Source organism: Poecile atricapillus, chromosome 6 (genome assembly GCF_030490865.1).
Source record: "Poecile atricapillus isolate bPoeAtr1 chromosome 6, bPoeAtr1.hap1, whole genome shotgun sequence".
NCBI classification, from domain to species: Eukaryota; Metazoa; Chordata; class Aves; order Passeriformes; family Paridae; genus Poecile; species Poecile atricapillus.
This window is the reverse complement of record NC_081254.1, coordinates 13,606,354-13,622,182: the sequence shown is the minus strand read 5'-3', so window position 1 is coordinate 13,622,182 and position 15,829 is coordinate 13,606,354. Positions and strand designations below refer to the sequence as shown.

Below are 15,829 nucleotides of genomic sequence, written 5' to 3'. Positions count from 1 at the left end.
AGCATTGCCATTTCTACTAAAACCTAATCCATTATTCATAACTGCTTCTAATTTTGGCCTAACTTTGAACTGGAGATAATTGGAATGTCTCCAATTGTCTCGTATGTTCATACATCAAAGAGCATCAATTCAGAAGTTAGCATTGTTCTTGTGGTATATGTATGTGCATGTTTTAAAGAGTGAGGAAATATTGTTTGGTTAGTGATATTGGGATATTCCAATTTCTTCTTTCAAAATAAATGATAATAACCTTTTAATCTTAGGGAAGGGGTGCCATAGGTTATCATGTCCAATGCTGCAGATCCTGGCTATTAGTACAAAACTTGTTAGAGGCAACAGAGCTCATCTAAGTGACCCAGGTAAAGGCTGATGTTCAGTGTTACTTAATACCTCCTTTCCCTTTGGTGCTGCTCATGGTCACAAGTCTCTATTTTCATTACTGAGCAAAATGATCTTATCTTTTTATTATTACTATTTTTCCTTATTTTTCCTTCCTCTATATTGTATTTATACACTTGGTTCAAAGTGATGCTGCATATATCTTGTGTTTTAAATGCAGAGAAAAATTACCTTACCAAGAGCAAAAATTTAAAGATTTTGCTAATTTTTTTTTTTTTTCTAAACTCTGGATATGGTGTCTCTGTAAAAGTGACCACTAATAGTCTACATACCTAGGAGCTCCACTGAATCAAGCGCAGCACTCCAAATGTTGCAGCACTGAAGTTACATCCCAGGTTGATATACATAGGAAATACTTCGATTTATCTTGAAATTGCCTGTTCAGTTTCCTGCCAAGATCTCTGCTCAGTTTAAAAGATAACCAAAGTTTCTACAGACCAGAAGCAGTTGATATCTCTTCACTGGCAAAAGATTAAAAACTAGCAAAACACAGTTTGTTCAGTGCATTTTTGTCTGTCTTTTTCTCCTCATGAAAAAGTAACCTTTGTTAGAAGGAGCTAGCTGTCAATACAGTCCTCAAACCTCAGCTAAGTAATCTGCTCACTTTTCTGATTGCTTTGAGGAGCATTTCTGTGCAGCTCTGGCAAATGTTCCAGCATAATTTTTCATATCCTTTTAGTGATAATTTGTGCTCAGTTTTCAGCTGCAAAGGACTAAAAGAACATTTCAAGCCCACACAAAGTCTGACGAGAGCTCGTGACTGTCTACAATTTGGAACAGCAGGCTGCATGTTCCCTGTTGCAGCAGGGAAGATGGTCAGGATTTGGTTTACTTAGGGTTTCTTTCTTAGCATTATTAAAATGCAGCTGATATCCACCAGTTAAAAAAAATATATTGAAAACCAGCAATTTTATTTTTTTTTTAGTTCCATGCCAGCAGAATAAATAATTTGGTAAGATTATGAGAAAATAAGAGGGTAAGGGTGGACTGAAGATGCAGTTTACTTCTTAACATGTTGGTGAATAATAAGGTGAGAAAAATCAGCCCAGGAAAAGCATCACTCACCTTGTAAGCTTTTAACCATTCCCCAGAGGCCTGTCCTGCAAATCCCTTGAAGTCCCATGCTCAGCTACCAGTGTTTTTTGCTACCCATCTTTTCCTTCCCCTCCTCCAGCCACCTTCTTGCCCCTTCCCCCCACTTCCTATGAAAAGGAAAGCTACTGAGAGCTCATAAGCAACAGACTCATGCTTTCAATCAAAGGAGAGAGCTGAATAGCCTTCCACTCCGAGCAAGTCCAGCGGATCTGCAGTCAGGGCCCCTTCATTAATGAGAAAGGAATCTGTCCACCTTCTGAAATCTTTCAGCACTCCCTCAAGCTGCCTGAACCACACAAGTTGCGTTTCCCATAACCTTCCCCACTGTGACCACAGCTCCATTTCTCTCGTTCTCTCCTCCATCTCTTGGGAACTAAATATGCAAAGGTAATTTCCCTGCTTTTCCTGGGTCCATGGTCTTTCTTGGCTCATTAGGAGATGCCATTTCAAATTAATTTCTTGCCCTGGCCCCTAAACTGTTGGTTTCAGTGAAAAAAAAAAAAGTTAGGCTTAGAATTATATGCAAGAAAACATTACATTTGCATTAGGCTTGCCAGACATCTGTGCAGTGCAGGTCCAAACACTGGTTTTGATTCTCAGGCTCAGTGGTTTCCACTGGCAGCTTTTTCACTCAAACGTCTTGTTTCAGTTCATACCAGTTGAGTTTTGTCTTGAGTTTATAGGGGTTGCAACAAACCCTTCAAATTCAAATGCAGAACTCAACTGAAACAGCTGCTGTCCTTTCTTTTGGTCCAAACTACATTACCACCTAAGATGCTAAAATCATCCATATCTCCTGAAACTTACTTCAGGTTTGGTGAAAACCTCATAAACCTAGCATGGTTCCTGCTTGGTTTGGGAATGTTTTATTAGCTCATTTATTAGCTCATTTTAAACTAATTCTATATCATGAATATGAATATGTACCACATCAGGAATTACATAATTTCATATGTTGTCAGAAATAGAGAGGCATTCTTAGTCATTATTTAATTTTTTTTTTTTTTTTTTTTTGCTGTGTCTGTATCTGTTCTGTCCATAATGTGAAAGGAATAGTTACTGTCAATGAGGGAATGAAGGAGAATAAAGCAGTGGGGAAAGATGTCATACATGATTTCTGTGAGAGGCACAGGGCAAGTACCCGATTGTTCTGTGGATGGTCTTAATACTTTGGTCTGGGGAAAAATCTGTTGGAAACACTCCTGCTATGACCACATAGGTAAACATAAATGACTTTTCTTGTTACAGGCGTGGAGGAAGATGCATTGTACAGAGGAATATGAATTAAAAAGGAATGGGAGTTGATAAGAAATGATTGTTTTTATAGATGCAGTGTCAACGAGCATTGGTTTAGGTTTTGATAGCGCCTTCGACATGAGGTAGTTTCAGTTCTCATTCTTATTTGGAAACAGTTATGCTCAAAATTCAGACTGAATACCCAAATTCTCTTGGTCTTTAGATCCATTCCACTTCAAGAGCTGTAATTTTCTATTAATGCATAACTGATAGTGAACATTTTTCTGTTAATGTCCCTGGTACAACCATGCAGTACGACTTTTTCTACTAAAAAAGAGAAAGTAGTTTTGATTGTTGAGTTCTGTTTGGTATTTTATGTTGATGTTACACACAGCTTGAGGATATAGTGACTGACTGAATCTGAAAATCTGAGTGAAAAGTACATAGAATTCTTGAATAAAAAGAGATCTCTTGTCAAAACAAGCCCTGTGCGATAAAGATTTCCACGGCAGAAAAGAACAAGGAGAGAATGTACAACTGGAATACTGTCTATGGGATGTTAATTGCTGTGGGTGCTGAATGCTTGCTAATTTAAACAGATACTGTGAGTACTCAGAACCAGGGTATGAAATGCTGGCAGTAGCTTTTTCTGCCTGACAATCATGTAAAAGAATATTTTTTGATTGGAATTAGAGATGTAGCTCTAAGGTTATGGGCACAACCAACTTATGTTTCTCTCTGCTCCCCTTCCACTTGGTTCTTGGGCTTTTTTTATGCCTGTAGTAACTTAATTGAAAATAATTGGGTCAGAACACAGGGACCAGAGTATCAGCAGCAGCAGTGCTGTGGCAGTGAGTTAAGCTCCTGAAGCATCCAAAGGCCATCACTGCAGCAAGCGGCTGTGAAATGTGCCAAACAGTGTCAGCTTGTTGTGACTCAGCCACTGGCACAGGAACAGAAGAGCAGCTGTTCCTGGGGCCAGCGGTGAATGTCCTCAAGGCTCTGTGTTTGTGCTCCTGCCCGTGCCTCCTCTTCCAGCTGCTTGGTGGCAGCGCTTGCTGGCAGGCTCCTGAGCAGCCTACGCACTAGAGGGGAAGAGTTTGCTGCTGCTCTCCAGGCTTGGCTTTACAGCAGCAGGCTTTTCTCTCCTTGCCATCATCTCCAGGCAGAGAAGGCTGCCGGGGTGCACCGTGCTCGGGCTGTGTCCCTGAGTGCTCTGTGACCCAGCCCCAGGGTGGCCTCTGGCCCCAGCGCTGCCCAGATGGCTCCGCCACCTCACAGTCCTGCTTGCTACTCTCTGCCCTTTGGAAAACTCAGAAATCAAAGCTTTAAATTGCAAGACGACTCCTCTCTCACTGCTTGGTACTAGCACTGCTTTGAAACATAGCCAGTATCCCCCTGTACTTCAAAGAGGCCCTGGAGGCTGTGGCTTGCCTGTCCCGAGGGATTGGTGTGTGTTCCTGAGCTTCAGGAGGGCCTTGGGCCCCGCTGTGCCAGAGCCGGGCAGAGAGGGGCTCCTGGCTGCGCTCCCCAGGCTCTCGGTGAGGAACCCGGGGAAGCAGGGGTGGAAGCAGCTGTCCTGCTGTGCCCTTGGTGAGCTCAGGGCTGCAAGGAGAGCCTGCCTGGCCCCGACCTTTCACTTGCTGCTTCCTCACCAAGCGCCATCTGAACATTTGACTTCCATTTTGCAGCATTGCTTGGGTCACCCCTCTGGAAACACAGGGATTGTTTGAGTCCCCGTGGTGCAACGAGCTGCTTTTTTCAGGATACTTCCAGTTAGGAAGGCTAGAAAGAACAAAACTCGTAGGCACAGCTGAAGCTCCTTACAGCGATTAAAACTTGTGCGTTGCAGTACCAGCAAATGGCATGAGACATTTCAAGGACTGCTTGATCCTGAAATGTTCCCTGCAGATGTGCCCAGAAGAAGTTTATTTAAAACTTGTGTTCCTATTTCAGTTTTCTGAGAGGAGCATTCAGGCTCTATTAAATTCTGCCCAATAGAAAATAAATTAAGTTTTAGTGTCATCTACTTTCTGTATTCTTAGGATTTTACAATTGATTAAAGACTTCTTTACTGTTACAGGGCCTGCTCTGAATTTTTCAGGTAGGCAAAGAGTGTGATCCTTTGAATTATTTAAGTCTGTGCTAGAACAGTTACCTGTTTACTCTTCTGTTGCTACTAAATTTCAGAAAAGTCTAAGAGGGGTAGAAATTATCTCTGTTTATTCCTACAAAACATCTCTGCAAGTCCCACTCTTGTCCCACAGGAAGGACCACCCTTAAACCAATTTAAAATTTGGGGCTGTAAGCCCAGAGCCTTCCATTTTGTTACTGCTGAGGTTAATGAGTCAAGGGTCATGGCATTAATCAGTGACTGTGGTGCAGAACAGAGCTGCAAAACTTGTGGTGAAATTTGAGCTGGCTGTCATGGGAACAGAGTGGGGAGGGCAGCATTTGGGAAGAGGCAGCCTTACCCTGGCCAGTGGCAGAGCCTGGTAAGGGCACCTCTGCTTGGAGCACTGGTTTAGTGCTGATTACATCTGTGCATGCTGCACTTCATCTTAATTTATGGATCTTCCTCGATTCTTTTACAAGTTTGCTAGAGTCTGCTCCCTAAAATTAATGTCAGTCATCACATGCCTGATTATTGTTCTGAGTGGTGAGAAAGTACCAAAGACTAAGGGCAAACTCCACAACCCCTGAAGTTTCTGAGATGTTATCTCAGTCCAGTGGTGACTGATGCCCTAAATTCTTCTTTACTCAGTTCACAAGCTTTCTTTAGCACCAACAACCCTTAAAGAAAGGAGCTGTTAGCAGTGTGTACAGCTTTTACAGTACAGTTCTGAGTCATGTGAGCTGAAGTAATGCCTGTCAATTTATTATTATTAATTACAAGAGAGGACTATTTCATGCAGCTTCTCCCTTTCTTTCATGTAGTCAGCCTGACTTCTTCATTTTTATTGTTTAATTTGTGATCAAAACAGGAAGATGCTGCTTTTAAGAAATCCATCTAAATTAACAGATTGTTATTTCTTTCTTTAGAATACACAAATCAAATTTCATGGTCTCATTCAAGGCAGAGAATCTTTTCTCCTGGGTACTACCAGTCTACAGGGAAAGTCATTGCATTTTCATATAATTCCTGAAACATTAATTACAGGGACTATAGTTTTGCAAGAGGTGAAGTTTCAGTTGTTTACAGTCTGTTAAACTATTTATGTACTGTGTGTTCTCACTCCTCCCTTAAGACCTTCAAAAATGAAAAATATAAAGGGATAGGAGTTCCTTTTCTCATTTAAGTATGCAAACATGGTTTTCAGAGTTTTGGGGTTTTTTTTATCCTGTGGCAAAAGCAAGGTCAGAAGATAATATAAAATAATGAATCTAAACTAGATTCTGGTTATAATTTGAAAACATTCAGTACTGCTGTTGGGTTTTAGTTCTAAAATACTTATGGATACCCCATGGCACAAGGCAGGGAAACCTGGCAATTGCTTTATTTTGTCCCCAGTCTCTGCCCATAGACCTGGGCACCATGCAGAGGTAACAGGGTCTGGTCATACCCCACCTCAGCTTAGTGTGTTTCCAGCAGCTTTGCTATCTTAACTTGCCCATCTACTCTAAGTAGTGCAGCATTATTCTCCTCATTTCAAGTGGTTATCAAATGTTAGATAGATGTTGTCCAGCTCTATGTCTGCAGACACCAGCAGGTGAGATAATGCCTACCCACCTCAGTGTGGTAGGGCTATTCTAGTTTACTTTCAAACATCCAATTTGGCTAAAGGAGTTGCATGGATTACTTAGGTTTACAGTACCAGTTTTAGGATTCAGTTTCTCTGTCTTGTAAGGAAGGCTATTACTTGAAAAAAAAAAATGCAACATGCATTTCCGTTGCATTGGTGCCAAAAGCAGTAATGGGATGTCTACTGCTGATGATAAACATGTTCAGTACCTAAAAACAAATTAAATTTTGGCCAGACTATTTCTAGATGGTATTTTCCTAACTTCTTGCCTTTTGGTGGATAAATAGTATTGCTTTTGCGGATTGTATTTATTTCAAAACCTGTTTCTCATTAGAAAATTAAATTAAAACATATCAGAAAAATCGGACTTTTTTCAGTCTCCTATTTTTCACTGTCAGTTTCCCAAACTATTCCCTTCCTCAAGAGATTTAAATATGTGAACTTCTAAATACAGAGATAGGCAGTTTCTCTCCTTCTGTTTCTTTTCTTTTTAAGGGATTTATTTTTTCTTAGTGCCTATAAGGCTGGAGCCCTGGAGATTTGAAGCCTCTTTCATCCTCCAAAATGTCAGCAATTTCAAAGAAGTGGGTTCCTGTACACTTCTTTTGACATGCTCTGTAATACTTTTCAAACTTGGCTTGGAAGCTCTTTCTCTGCAGGTGAGAGGCAATATGGGCAGAGGACACATTTATACCTTAGACTCTGGCTGAGACTGTCACCAGAGAGAAGAAAGCAAGCAAGCTGTGCATAGCCCAAATGATTGTCAAAAATTTTGCATCTTCACCCTCTTCCTTCTGAAGTTTGCAAAGCATCAAACTCATACAGCTGAGAGCCAGCTTTAGGATGTCTTGGCTTTCTGTTCCTCTGGTGGGAAGACACATTAGAAACCATCAAACAAAACCAGTGGTGTCATGTCCCTTTCTGTCACAGTCTGTGATCTGCACAGAGCAAGAACTCTCAGCCTTCAGCTAAAGTTTCTTCTTTCTGGGTTGCAAAGTACCAGGTGGCAGATCTGGGGATTTGCTTAGGCTCGTGCGCAGGACTCCATCTCATCTCTTTGGTTAGACCAGAAGCTGATGGGGAGTGAAAGGACGAGGGGAATGGAAATAAAATCCTCTTCCTGGAAACCAAAGCCAGCAGTGGTACTGAAGAGGCCAGCAATTGATAGGAGAGAATGTAATTACTGCTGCCAAAGACAGCTGGGCCACATATTGGATTAGCACGGAGAAGGGATCAAAGCAGGAGGGTGCTCATACCTGCTGGAGCAGCAGCAGGAGGGGTGGATGAGCTGGGAAAGTAGTGCATGTAAGGAGGGAATGCAGAAAAGAGAGTGAAGAAGTAGGAACACAGAAGTGAGACAAGGTCTATTTGACACTAAAGTGTTTTAAAACTTCTGAAAAGTTATTTTCTCCACACACACATGTACTGCATTTTACTTCCTTTGAGGAAAGAAAGGCTTTTCCCATGTTAATATGAATGAAGAGTTTCAATGCAAATGTCTGCTTAGATTTCTGTCATGTGCTCTGGGCAAAAATAAATGGCTGTGGGGTTTTGTAAACAAAAAAATATATTTTTTTAAAGTTATATTATGTTTTACATATATATATATATATATATATAGTTATATTATTTAGTTATATTTTGGTGTTGAGGAATAGTTACTTTTTCCTTTTGGTTTGTGCTCAGGGTTTCATTATTTTATAATGTGTGAAGAGTACAGCTGTCATACCACTTGGTTAATGGGTTAAGCAAGGGCATAAGTGTAACTTAATTAGAGGATATTGTTTGATAATGCAGGAAGGGATCTTGTGAACATTTTTATTTGGGAGATGAACTGAACTCTTCCAAAGCAAAAAAACCTTTTTTTTTGAAAAAAAAAAGAAACCTCCTCCCACAATTTTTAGACCTTAAAGCATAAAAAAAATTGATCTGCTATTTCTGGGCAATCCTCAGAATATTGGGGGTTTTTTTGCATCCTCAAGGTGCAAAATATAGTTTTTTTATGCAATTGCTGTTATTACATCTTAATTGAAGTCTGCACAGTAATAACCTACAGGTAAGATTTTGCAGTGCATAAAGATATATTGTGTGAATTTATTTGGACTTGGAGTAATATTTATGGGTATAGATAATCTCATTCAATTTAAATATCCTAGAGTGTATTTAAAGCAATTTTATTTAAAATAAATCCATAATAAAGTATTGTTCTTTCTCTGAGCACTCTCAATTTTTAAAGTCTTTTTCAATGGAAATGCTAATTGTTAATTGCTTGTCAAATCTGTCAGTAATACACAATAAATTTCTATTATAAAAATATCTGGGATTATACTAAGAGAAACCCTTAATTTTTTTTCTGAGTGAAAAAAAGAATGACTAGTTTAAGAACCGGGTGAGAGGATTTCTAGGACTTAAAGGAATCTTAGCAGTTGTGAAAAGGATCAAAGCAGCAACCTGGAATATGTATTTTCATATATATGCTTAAGAAATAACATTTTATATAGAAGAAAGTATTGGGTGTCTTTTCTTTTGATATGTTTTTTTCTACTCCCATGGAAATAAACCAAGCATCTACATGCAGTGTCCTGACATGCTAAACTGGAATGAAATACACAGTTCTTGTTCTGCTTCATGTTGCTTTATCCTTCAAAGCATACAAAAATCAAATTTGGATGCTCTTGTTTCATGAGACCCTGAGGTTTCCAGATTATCACAGTGTGTCATTTTCTGCCAGGGGTGTTACAGAGAGGGACAGATGTGCCACAGCTTCCCTACTACAAATAGGAGTGTTTATTTTACTTATTGGGATACTAATTGCTTAATTGTCCTGTTTTGCAAAGCTGTGTGAAGATAAGGAGAAGAAGGGATCACTTAGAAAAATTCAAACCCCAGGTTTGGTGTTGTCAGAGGGAGTGGGTGTTGTATGTGGGAGGTAAAGTTGTAGGTAAAAGGAGTGACATTTACTGAACTTATTGCTCAGGCTCCTTGTAGTTCAGCTGTGCCTACTGATGGTATTTGTAAAGCAGCCCACATGTGAAAGAAGAAAAACTGACCTAGTACTTCAAAAGGTGAAAAAGAAAATTAGAAATCTCCAAGTTTCATTCTGTCTAAATCTGAAAATATATTTGGCAATTCAGAGTAATCCTTTTTTTCATTTGGAACTATTAAATCTGTCACTTAAAGCCTGTATCAACACAGAGCATGTATTATGTTAGAGGCATTTAATGTCAATAAGTAAAGCCTGTTGAAAACATAAGAACAGGTGTAGGGGTCTTTAGCTATTAACTGCTACGATTAGGTGGATGCCATATGGCTCAGCTGTGCAGTTCTCTGAACTGAATCTTCAGCTGTCCTGCATGAGTGAAACATCTAAAACTAAACATGCCATGGGAGACAATTAATACAAGGTTTGCAGCCCAGACAGCAAACCAAACTGCACTTTATTTACTCTTTAAAGTTTTGATAGGGAAAATTAGCTAGGCAGCACTTTGGCCATGCTTTTATTTACTCCAGTGAAAGAAATTAAAATCTTTGGTGGGTTATTTTCATGCTATTAAGCTCCTGAAGGCTGACTACCATGAAGGAGATAATGTAATATGTAGTTGTCAAGTTTGGGATTAATGTATTAGGATGCATAGTTAGTAAAAATCAGTACTTGTCACATCTGGGTGAGTCCCATGAGCTTTAGCCATTTTAAACATCTCTGTTGTTCCAGTCATTTTCAATTTTGTTTCCTACTCTGCTAAATTTCCCAGGAGATGTGATGGGTCAGTAGCAGGCCAAAGATGGGCTTCAGACCTAATCTAATCAATATTGTGACAAAGATAATGAAAGAAGCTGTGTCACCTTGGAATCCCAGCAGGTTTTATCAGCTTTGCCCCAATGGGATGTGACAGCAAGGCTGATCTGTGTCTCCTTAGGACAGGACAGAAGTTGTGCCAGGGCTGATGCAAGGATGGCTGTGTGACAAAGGGTAATCTAAGCCCATGACCATTGTAGCTAAAGGTTGAAACTGGAGGTCCTTACAAGTTAAAGCATTAAATAGCTATTTTAATAACCTTCATTTCAAGTGAACCATAGAGGCATTCATTATATTTTCAGTTCCTCTAGTACATCATCTGTGTTAAGAAACAGTAACTTGTTCTGTTTCAATGGGTATGTTCTGAAGTTGTTTTCACAGATTAGAAGGCAGTTGTCACTGTCTTTATATGTATTCCAAGCAAAGCACTTTCACTCCAGTTCTCTGTAATGGTATTTTATTTTATTTTAATTACTCCTTTTTGCAGTCACATACATTAATATAATTTGTGCCCCAGTATGTGACTTTTGCATGAGGCTAAAGTCAATGATTAATTTTTTTCCTGGGATTTCTTCCCTTAGTACTTCCTTACCCTCAGTAAGTACCTCGGTAGACTTCACTGATGCATTCTGGTGTGCCCTCTTAAATTTTTGTGTTGTTGTAGTTTTGGAGCAGCAGCTTTGCTAAAAAAATTTTTTTGATAACTCAATTTTCAGTGATTGGCGTACATATTACCAAAACCGACAATTTTCCACCCTTAATTCTTGTGATTCCTCTTTCTGTGCCCAGCTAGGTTCAACTACTCCCCTCATCTGTTGCCTTTATGCCTTCTCTGTTCTTAAGTGTTGGCCCCATACTGTGATGCTCTCTCTAAAAAGTTATTCTCAAAGCATTGACTTTCTTTGTCTCTTTAACTTTCTCCCTCAAGATGAGTGGCAATTACTGTCAAAATGTTCTCATGCATAGAAATCCTGTGACATGTAGATCTCTTTAATATCTGGAAAGCTGCAGAGATATTACCAAAGAAACTATCAGTGTTGGACAGAAGTTCTTCAATATTATTCTGCCTCATTGGGGAACTAATCTTTAAAGTTTCTTGTGAAAATCTAACAATTTCTTCCCTACACATATGATTTTTTGATATGAGAACACATGTTTTGTCCTGTAATGTAAGATGAAGTTGTTTCTCAATCTCATTTTCAATTATTCAAGCTTTCTATACGAGGATTTCCATAAATTGCCCTGATATGTAAATAGTGGACTGAAGCTGCCTTATTTTTTTTGCTAATCCTGCAATTACATTCTGTAGAGCCTTTTTACTTTCCTTAATATGAAACTAAACCCTCCTCTCACCTACTCCTTTACATAACCAATGCACTAAGAATTATGGACATGACAGCTAAATCCAGCTTTTAAATCCCAGGCACAGTAGCTGTGTGCTGCTGCTGCTGCTCAGTGTTTCTTTCAAATAAGCTGTACACAGTGCAATATCTTATTAGTTAATTTGAAAATCGTATCTCAAGGGATTGCACGACTTATGTGCATCAGGTCCCTACCAATCCACTTAAAGCTTAAATGTACCAGAGAAACTTAGCCCAGAATTGGATCTTATTTGTTGCAGCAGAAACCTTTATTTCCCTGTAAAGTACCATGATAGTATTTCTGATGTAGCAGAAGTTAAAATGAAAACATCCCTTTGCAATGTTTTGAAAATAAAACCTATTTTTTTTATCTTATGGAAAATATTTCTTATTCTGTTGCATAAGGTAACAGAAGGTGCATGTTGCAATTCAAACCCCCTGTTACTCTTGAAATTTCAGCATTGCTGCTAAACTTGGAGAAAGAAGGACCAAGAGAAATCTGGGAAAGAGTACCCATCTTTGCTGCAAATATGCAACTTGATTACTGATGTTCTGGAAAGCATCACCTGAGTTTGTCATGGGTTGACTCCAACAGACAAATTCAAACATCCCTGCAAGAAAACTTTGATTCTGTGTTTATGATGCAGTGTCCTGCATCACTTTAAACCTGCCTGCACAATACTGAAACCGTCTCACTTGGCAAATATTCATTCAAAGCTGTGTTTCTGCCTCTTCTGTCACTCCCCTCCAGAGAAACAAAAAGTTCACAAACCGCAGTAACATGAAATATTAACCTTTTCCCATTCCTCCACGCCACCACTACATAAAGCTACCACCAGGTAATCTTCTTTCTGGGTGATATCACCTCATTACAAGTGACCTAATCGTGACCTAAGCACAGAATATCAGTGAATTTATAACCCACATCACAATTTTAAACGCGCTTTCTCCGTAGCATAACATTAAATCCCCTCTCCACTCGCGGCCGGCTGGCTGAACTCTCCCATAGCCAGCACAGTTCTGTCCCTGCGGTTTTCCTGGAGCTGTGCGTGGCTCCAGCAGGGCGTGGAGCGGACAGAGGAGCCCTCGGCACTGCTCGAACTTACCCGGCTCTGCAGGACCATGTTCCCTGGCAGCGGGGGCAGCCCGGAGCCCGGCCCGGCGCTGCGGCTGGAGCCCAGCGTGCCGGGACAGCGTGCGGGGAGCGAGGGCAGCCCCGGCTTCCCCTGACATTTATAGCCAGAAAAAACGAAAGTGCCGCACGAGGGGAAATTCTGAGTCTCAGCCCTCCGTTACGTAGGTGTCATGTGCTGGGCACTGACTGGGAACTTCCATCCCTGCCGCCCTGAAGGCGCAGTGAGAGCAGGGCTGCCCCGCTCTTCCCTCTGCCTTTGGGGTTAGAGGAATTCACTTGCCAGCTAAGACCTGTGCACAGATGTTGTGGAGGAAAGGAAGCAGATTTTGGGCGTTTCTAACAGGCTGGTTTCTTACATAATTGCTTCCAAAATTACTCCAAAATTCCTGTTTTGGTGTAGTATGACTTAATTTGTTGATTCGGGTATATCAGCAGTTTTGTTTTACTTTTTAATATAAAATTCCTACAAAGCTACCTAGAAACTGTTTACAATGTATTCTATGGAAATCTGACAGCTAGGTGTTAGCAGTCTGGAATTAAACTTGTTGACTTTATATTTTTTTTAAATCAATTTTTGTTTGACAATCCTTTGTACTTGACTTTTTGCATAGTAATGCCCAATGCATGCCAGAAATTCTTCAGAAGCTCACTTAAATCATACAGAAAGAACTGTAGATGTATTCTGCTTGGAGACCTGAATCAGTAATAATAAGAAACGAGAAATTCTCTCCATTCCATGTATATCTACAGTGTAAAATCTTCCAAGCAGAGGCAAATCAGTCAATAGTGAAAGGAATATCCTGTGTAGGTAATTTAGTTTGTAGTTACTGCAAACTTCAGGTTAGGGGTGAGGTGGGTTTTGTTTTGTGTAAAGATATTTACACAATATCTTATTAAATATTAAAGAAATTTGAATAAGGATGAAGAAATAAGTAGACTGGGGAAACAGCAGTTGGTGAAGAATGAGGAAGAAAGCAGAGGTGATGGCAAAAGACAATGACATAATTTTATGGAAATGGAACTGACATTTCTGTACAGGAAATGTGAAGGAACAGTTTAGAAGGGGAAGGTTAAGATAGGGATGTGATTTTATGCTAGTAGGATACTTTTGGAAGAGGTTAGTGGGATACACTTAATTTAGGCTAGCAGAGGAGGAGGTTTCTGCAATGGACACTAGTGATGGATAAGAATGGTTTGGCTTTACCAAGTGAGGTGTGTGTTTAGATGAGATTTGAGAAGTGGACAACTGAGGAGCACAGAATGAGTCCCATAATCAGAGATTTGTCTGAAGTGACAGAAAGGAAGGATGGGGGGACAGGAGAGTGTGTTTTGAAAGCAAATATCAACAATGTGGAATTTTGCAATGAATTGTTATTTCAGAGTGCTTGCTGGCATTTCCTAGTGCACAGTTTGGCTTCAATAGTTCCCAGAGGCATTATTCTGCTCTCTGATGTCTGAACCAAATTTTATTCAAGTCTAAGACTGCCCAATGTGATTTCTGAACAAAATAAATCTCTAACTATAAATTATCCTGCACCGGTGCTTTAAAATTAAAGAAAACCTTTTATGTAAGACTCATATAAAGTAAAATAATACTTACTTTGCATTTCTTTACAGCAGCTTTGCACAGTGGTTCTGCCATCCAGCCTGTCCCAGTGGGTGGACTTCCAGCTATTTCACTCTATGATTTTTGTCATGTGTCTTGCCTCCTTCCCCTTAAAATGAGGGGTGCAATGGATTACTATTAGAACACACTGCTAATTTGCACTGAAAATGCATTGTAGCATCAGAATAAAATTTGACATACATATTTTCAGAGAGGGGAGTATCATGAGAAGGAAATAGGACAAATTATGATATACAAAAAAGGGAAAAAGGCAGAATTTTAAAAACTAGGGGCGGAGAGGCAATAAGAAAGAGTTGGGAGGGTTAAATCCCCCCAAATCCACCAATGACAGCAGTTTTTAAATTGTCATTAAGAAGTTATTTCTAGTAAAATACCAATATTTATATTGCTAAATTGATTAGCCATTAAACTGTTTCACAAAAAACTTGGAATTGGGAATTTTATTCCTTAGTTCAGTTATGATCCTAGAAGAATATGAAATCTTTTTTTTCTCCTTCTTGGAAACTATTATCACAGCATAAAGAAAAGTGACAGCACAATCATATCTCATCAGGATGATGGATACATCCTTAACTATATATGTTTAAATGTGACATAAAAATAAAGAATATAGAAAAACTGGCAGCTATTCTGTTGACACCTAAGGTAAAATGGATTGAAGAGAATCCAGGTTTGAGCTACTCAAAGGCACACTGCAGTTGTAAATACAGAGATTATTCACCACAGAACAACTTGAAAACCATCTTGTAGGTTTTCTGTAGGACCTGCATTTTTTTTTTCTGCATTTTTTTCCTTTTCTTTCTACAGGAAATTCACTGTTGCTGAATTACTAAGCTGGGCTTTATGTTGTGATTAATACTGCTGATTCGGGTGCAGTTTGTCATTTCAAGGCATTTTTTTAACTTTTTTTCGTGAATATGAAGTTAAACCAGAGCTATGAACATCCTGGCTGGCACCAGCCTCATGGGGCTGTTACATCTGAAGCTCTTTGACTTCAGCCATGGCACTAACCTGAGCTGCTCTTCTCTGAGCAGATATTTCTTTAGCACTGAGACATCTCCCTTTTGCAAATTTGAATTACTTGCTGGAATTAAATATAGAGGGAACTTGACAGAAAAGCAGAATAAGCACACAAAACTCATTTCCCTTGAAAATCAGGCTGAAAAATAATACTTATTTGCCCAAAAGCATAATATGTGACTGAATGTATAAATACTTACACCAAATGGGGTAGGTGTCAGCTATGAGAATGATAATGGCTTTATGGCCATAAGGAATTAAGGACTAATCTTCATATGTTTGTACCTTCAAGTCTGAATTATCCAGAGTGTTTCAATGTTATCAATGAATTCTGTTTTCAGTTAGTACTTGATCAAACTCTCAGCTTAAGCCAACTTTTAAATAATCTTTAAGGTCTCTGTATTCTTAATTAAGCTC

The 15,829-nt window shown here is 39.4% G+C and overlaps 1 protein-coding gene across 2 annotated transcripts in view; it reads right to left on the bottom strand.

Moving 5' to 3' along the window:
* Window positions 1-14,383, bottom strand: part of RASGEF1A (RasGEF domain family member 1A) — a 51,960-nt gene extending 37,577 nt beyond the window's left edge. The window contains exon 1 of one of the 2 annotated variants that reach the window (XM_058841836.1): window positions 14,366-14,383. Coding sequence is in view for 1 of the 2 variants with exons in the window: in XM_058841837.1 (XP_058697820.1) it covers window positions 12,737-12,754 (18 nt within the window). In the remaining variant the exon portion in view is untranslated. Of the gene's footprint in view, window positions 1-12,736; window positions 12,814-14,365 lie in introns of those variants that run through there. The other variant, XM_058841837.1, reaches the window with a different exon arrangement.
* Between the last annotated feature and the right edge of the window lie 1,446 nt (window positions 14,384-15,829).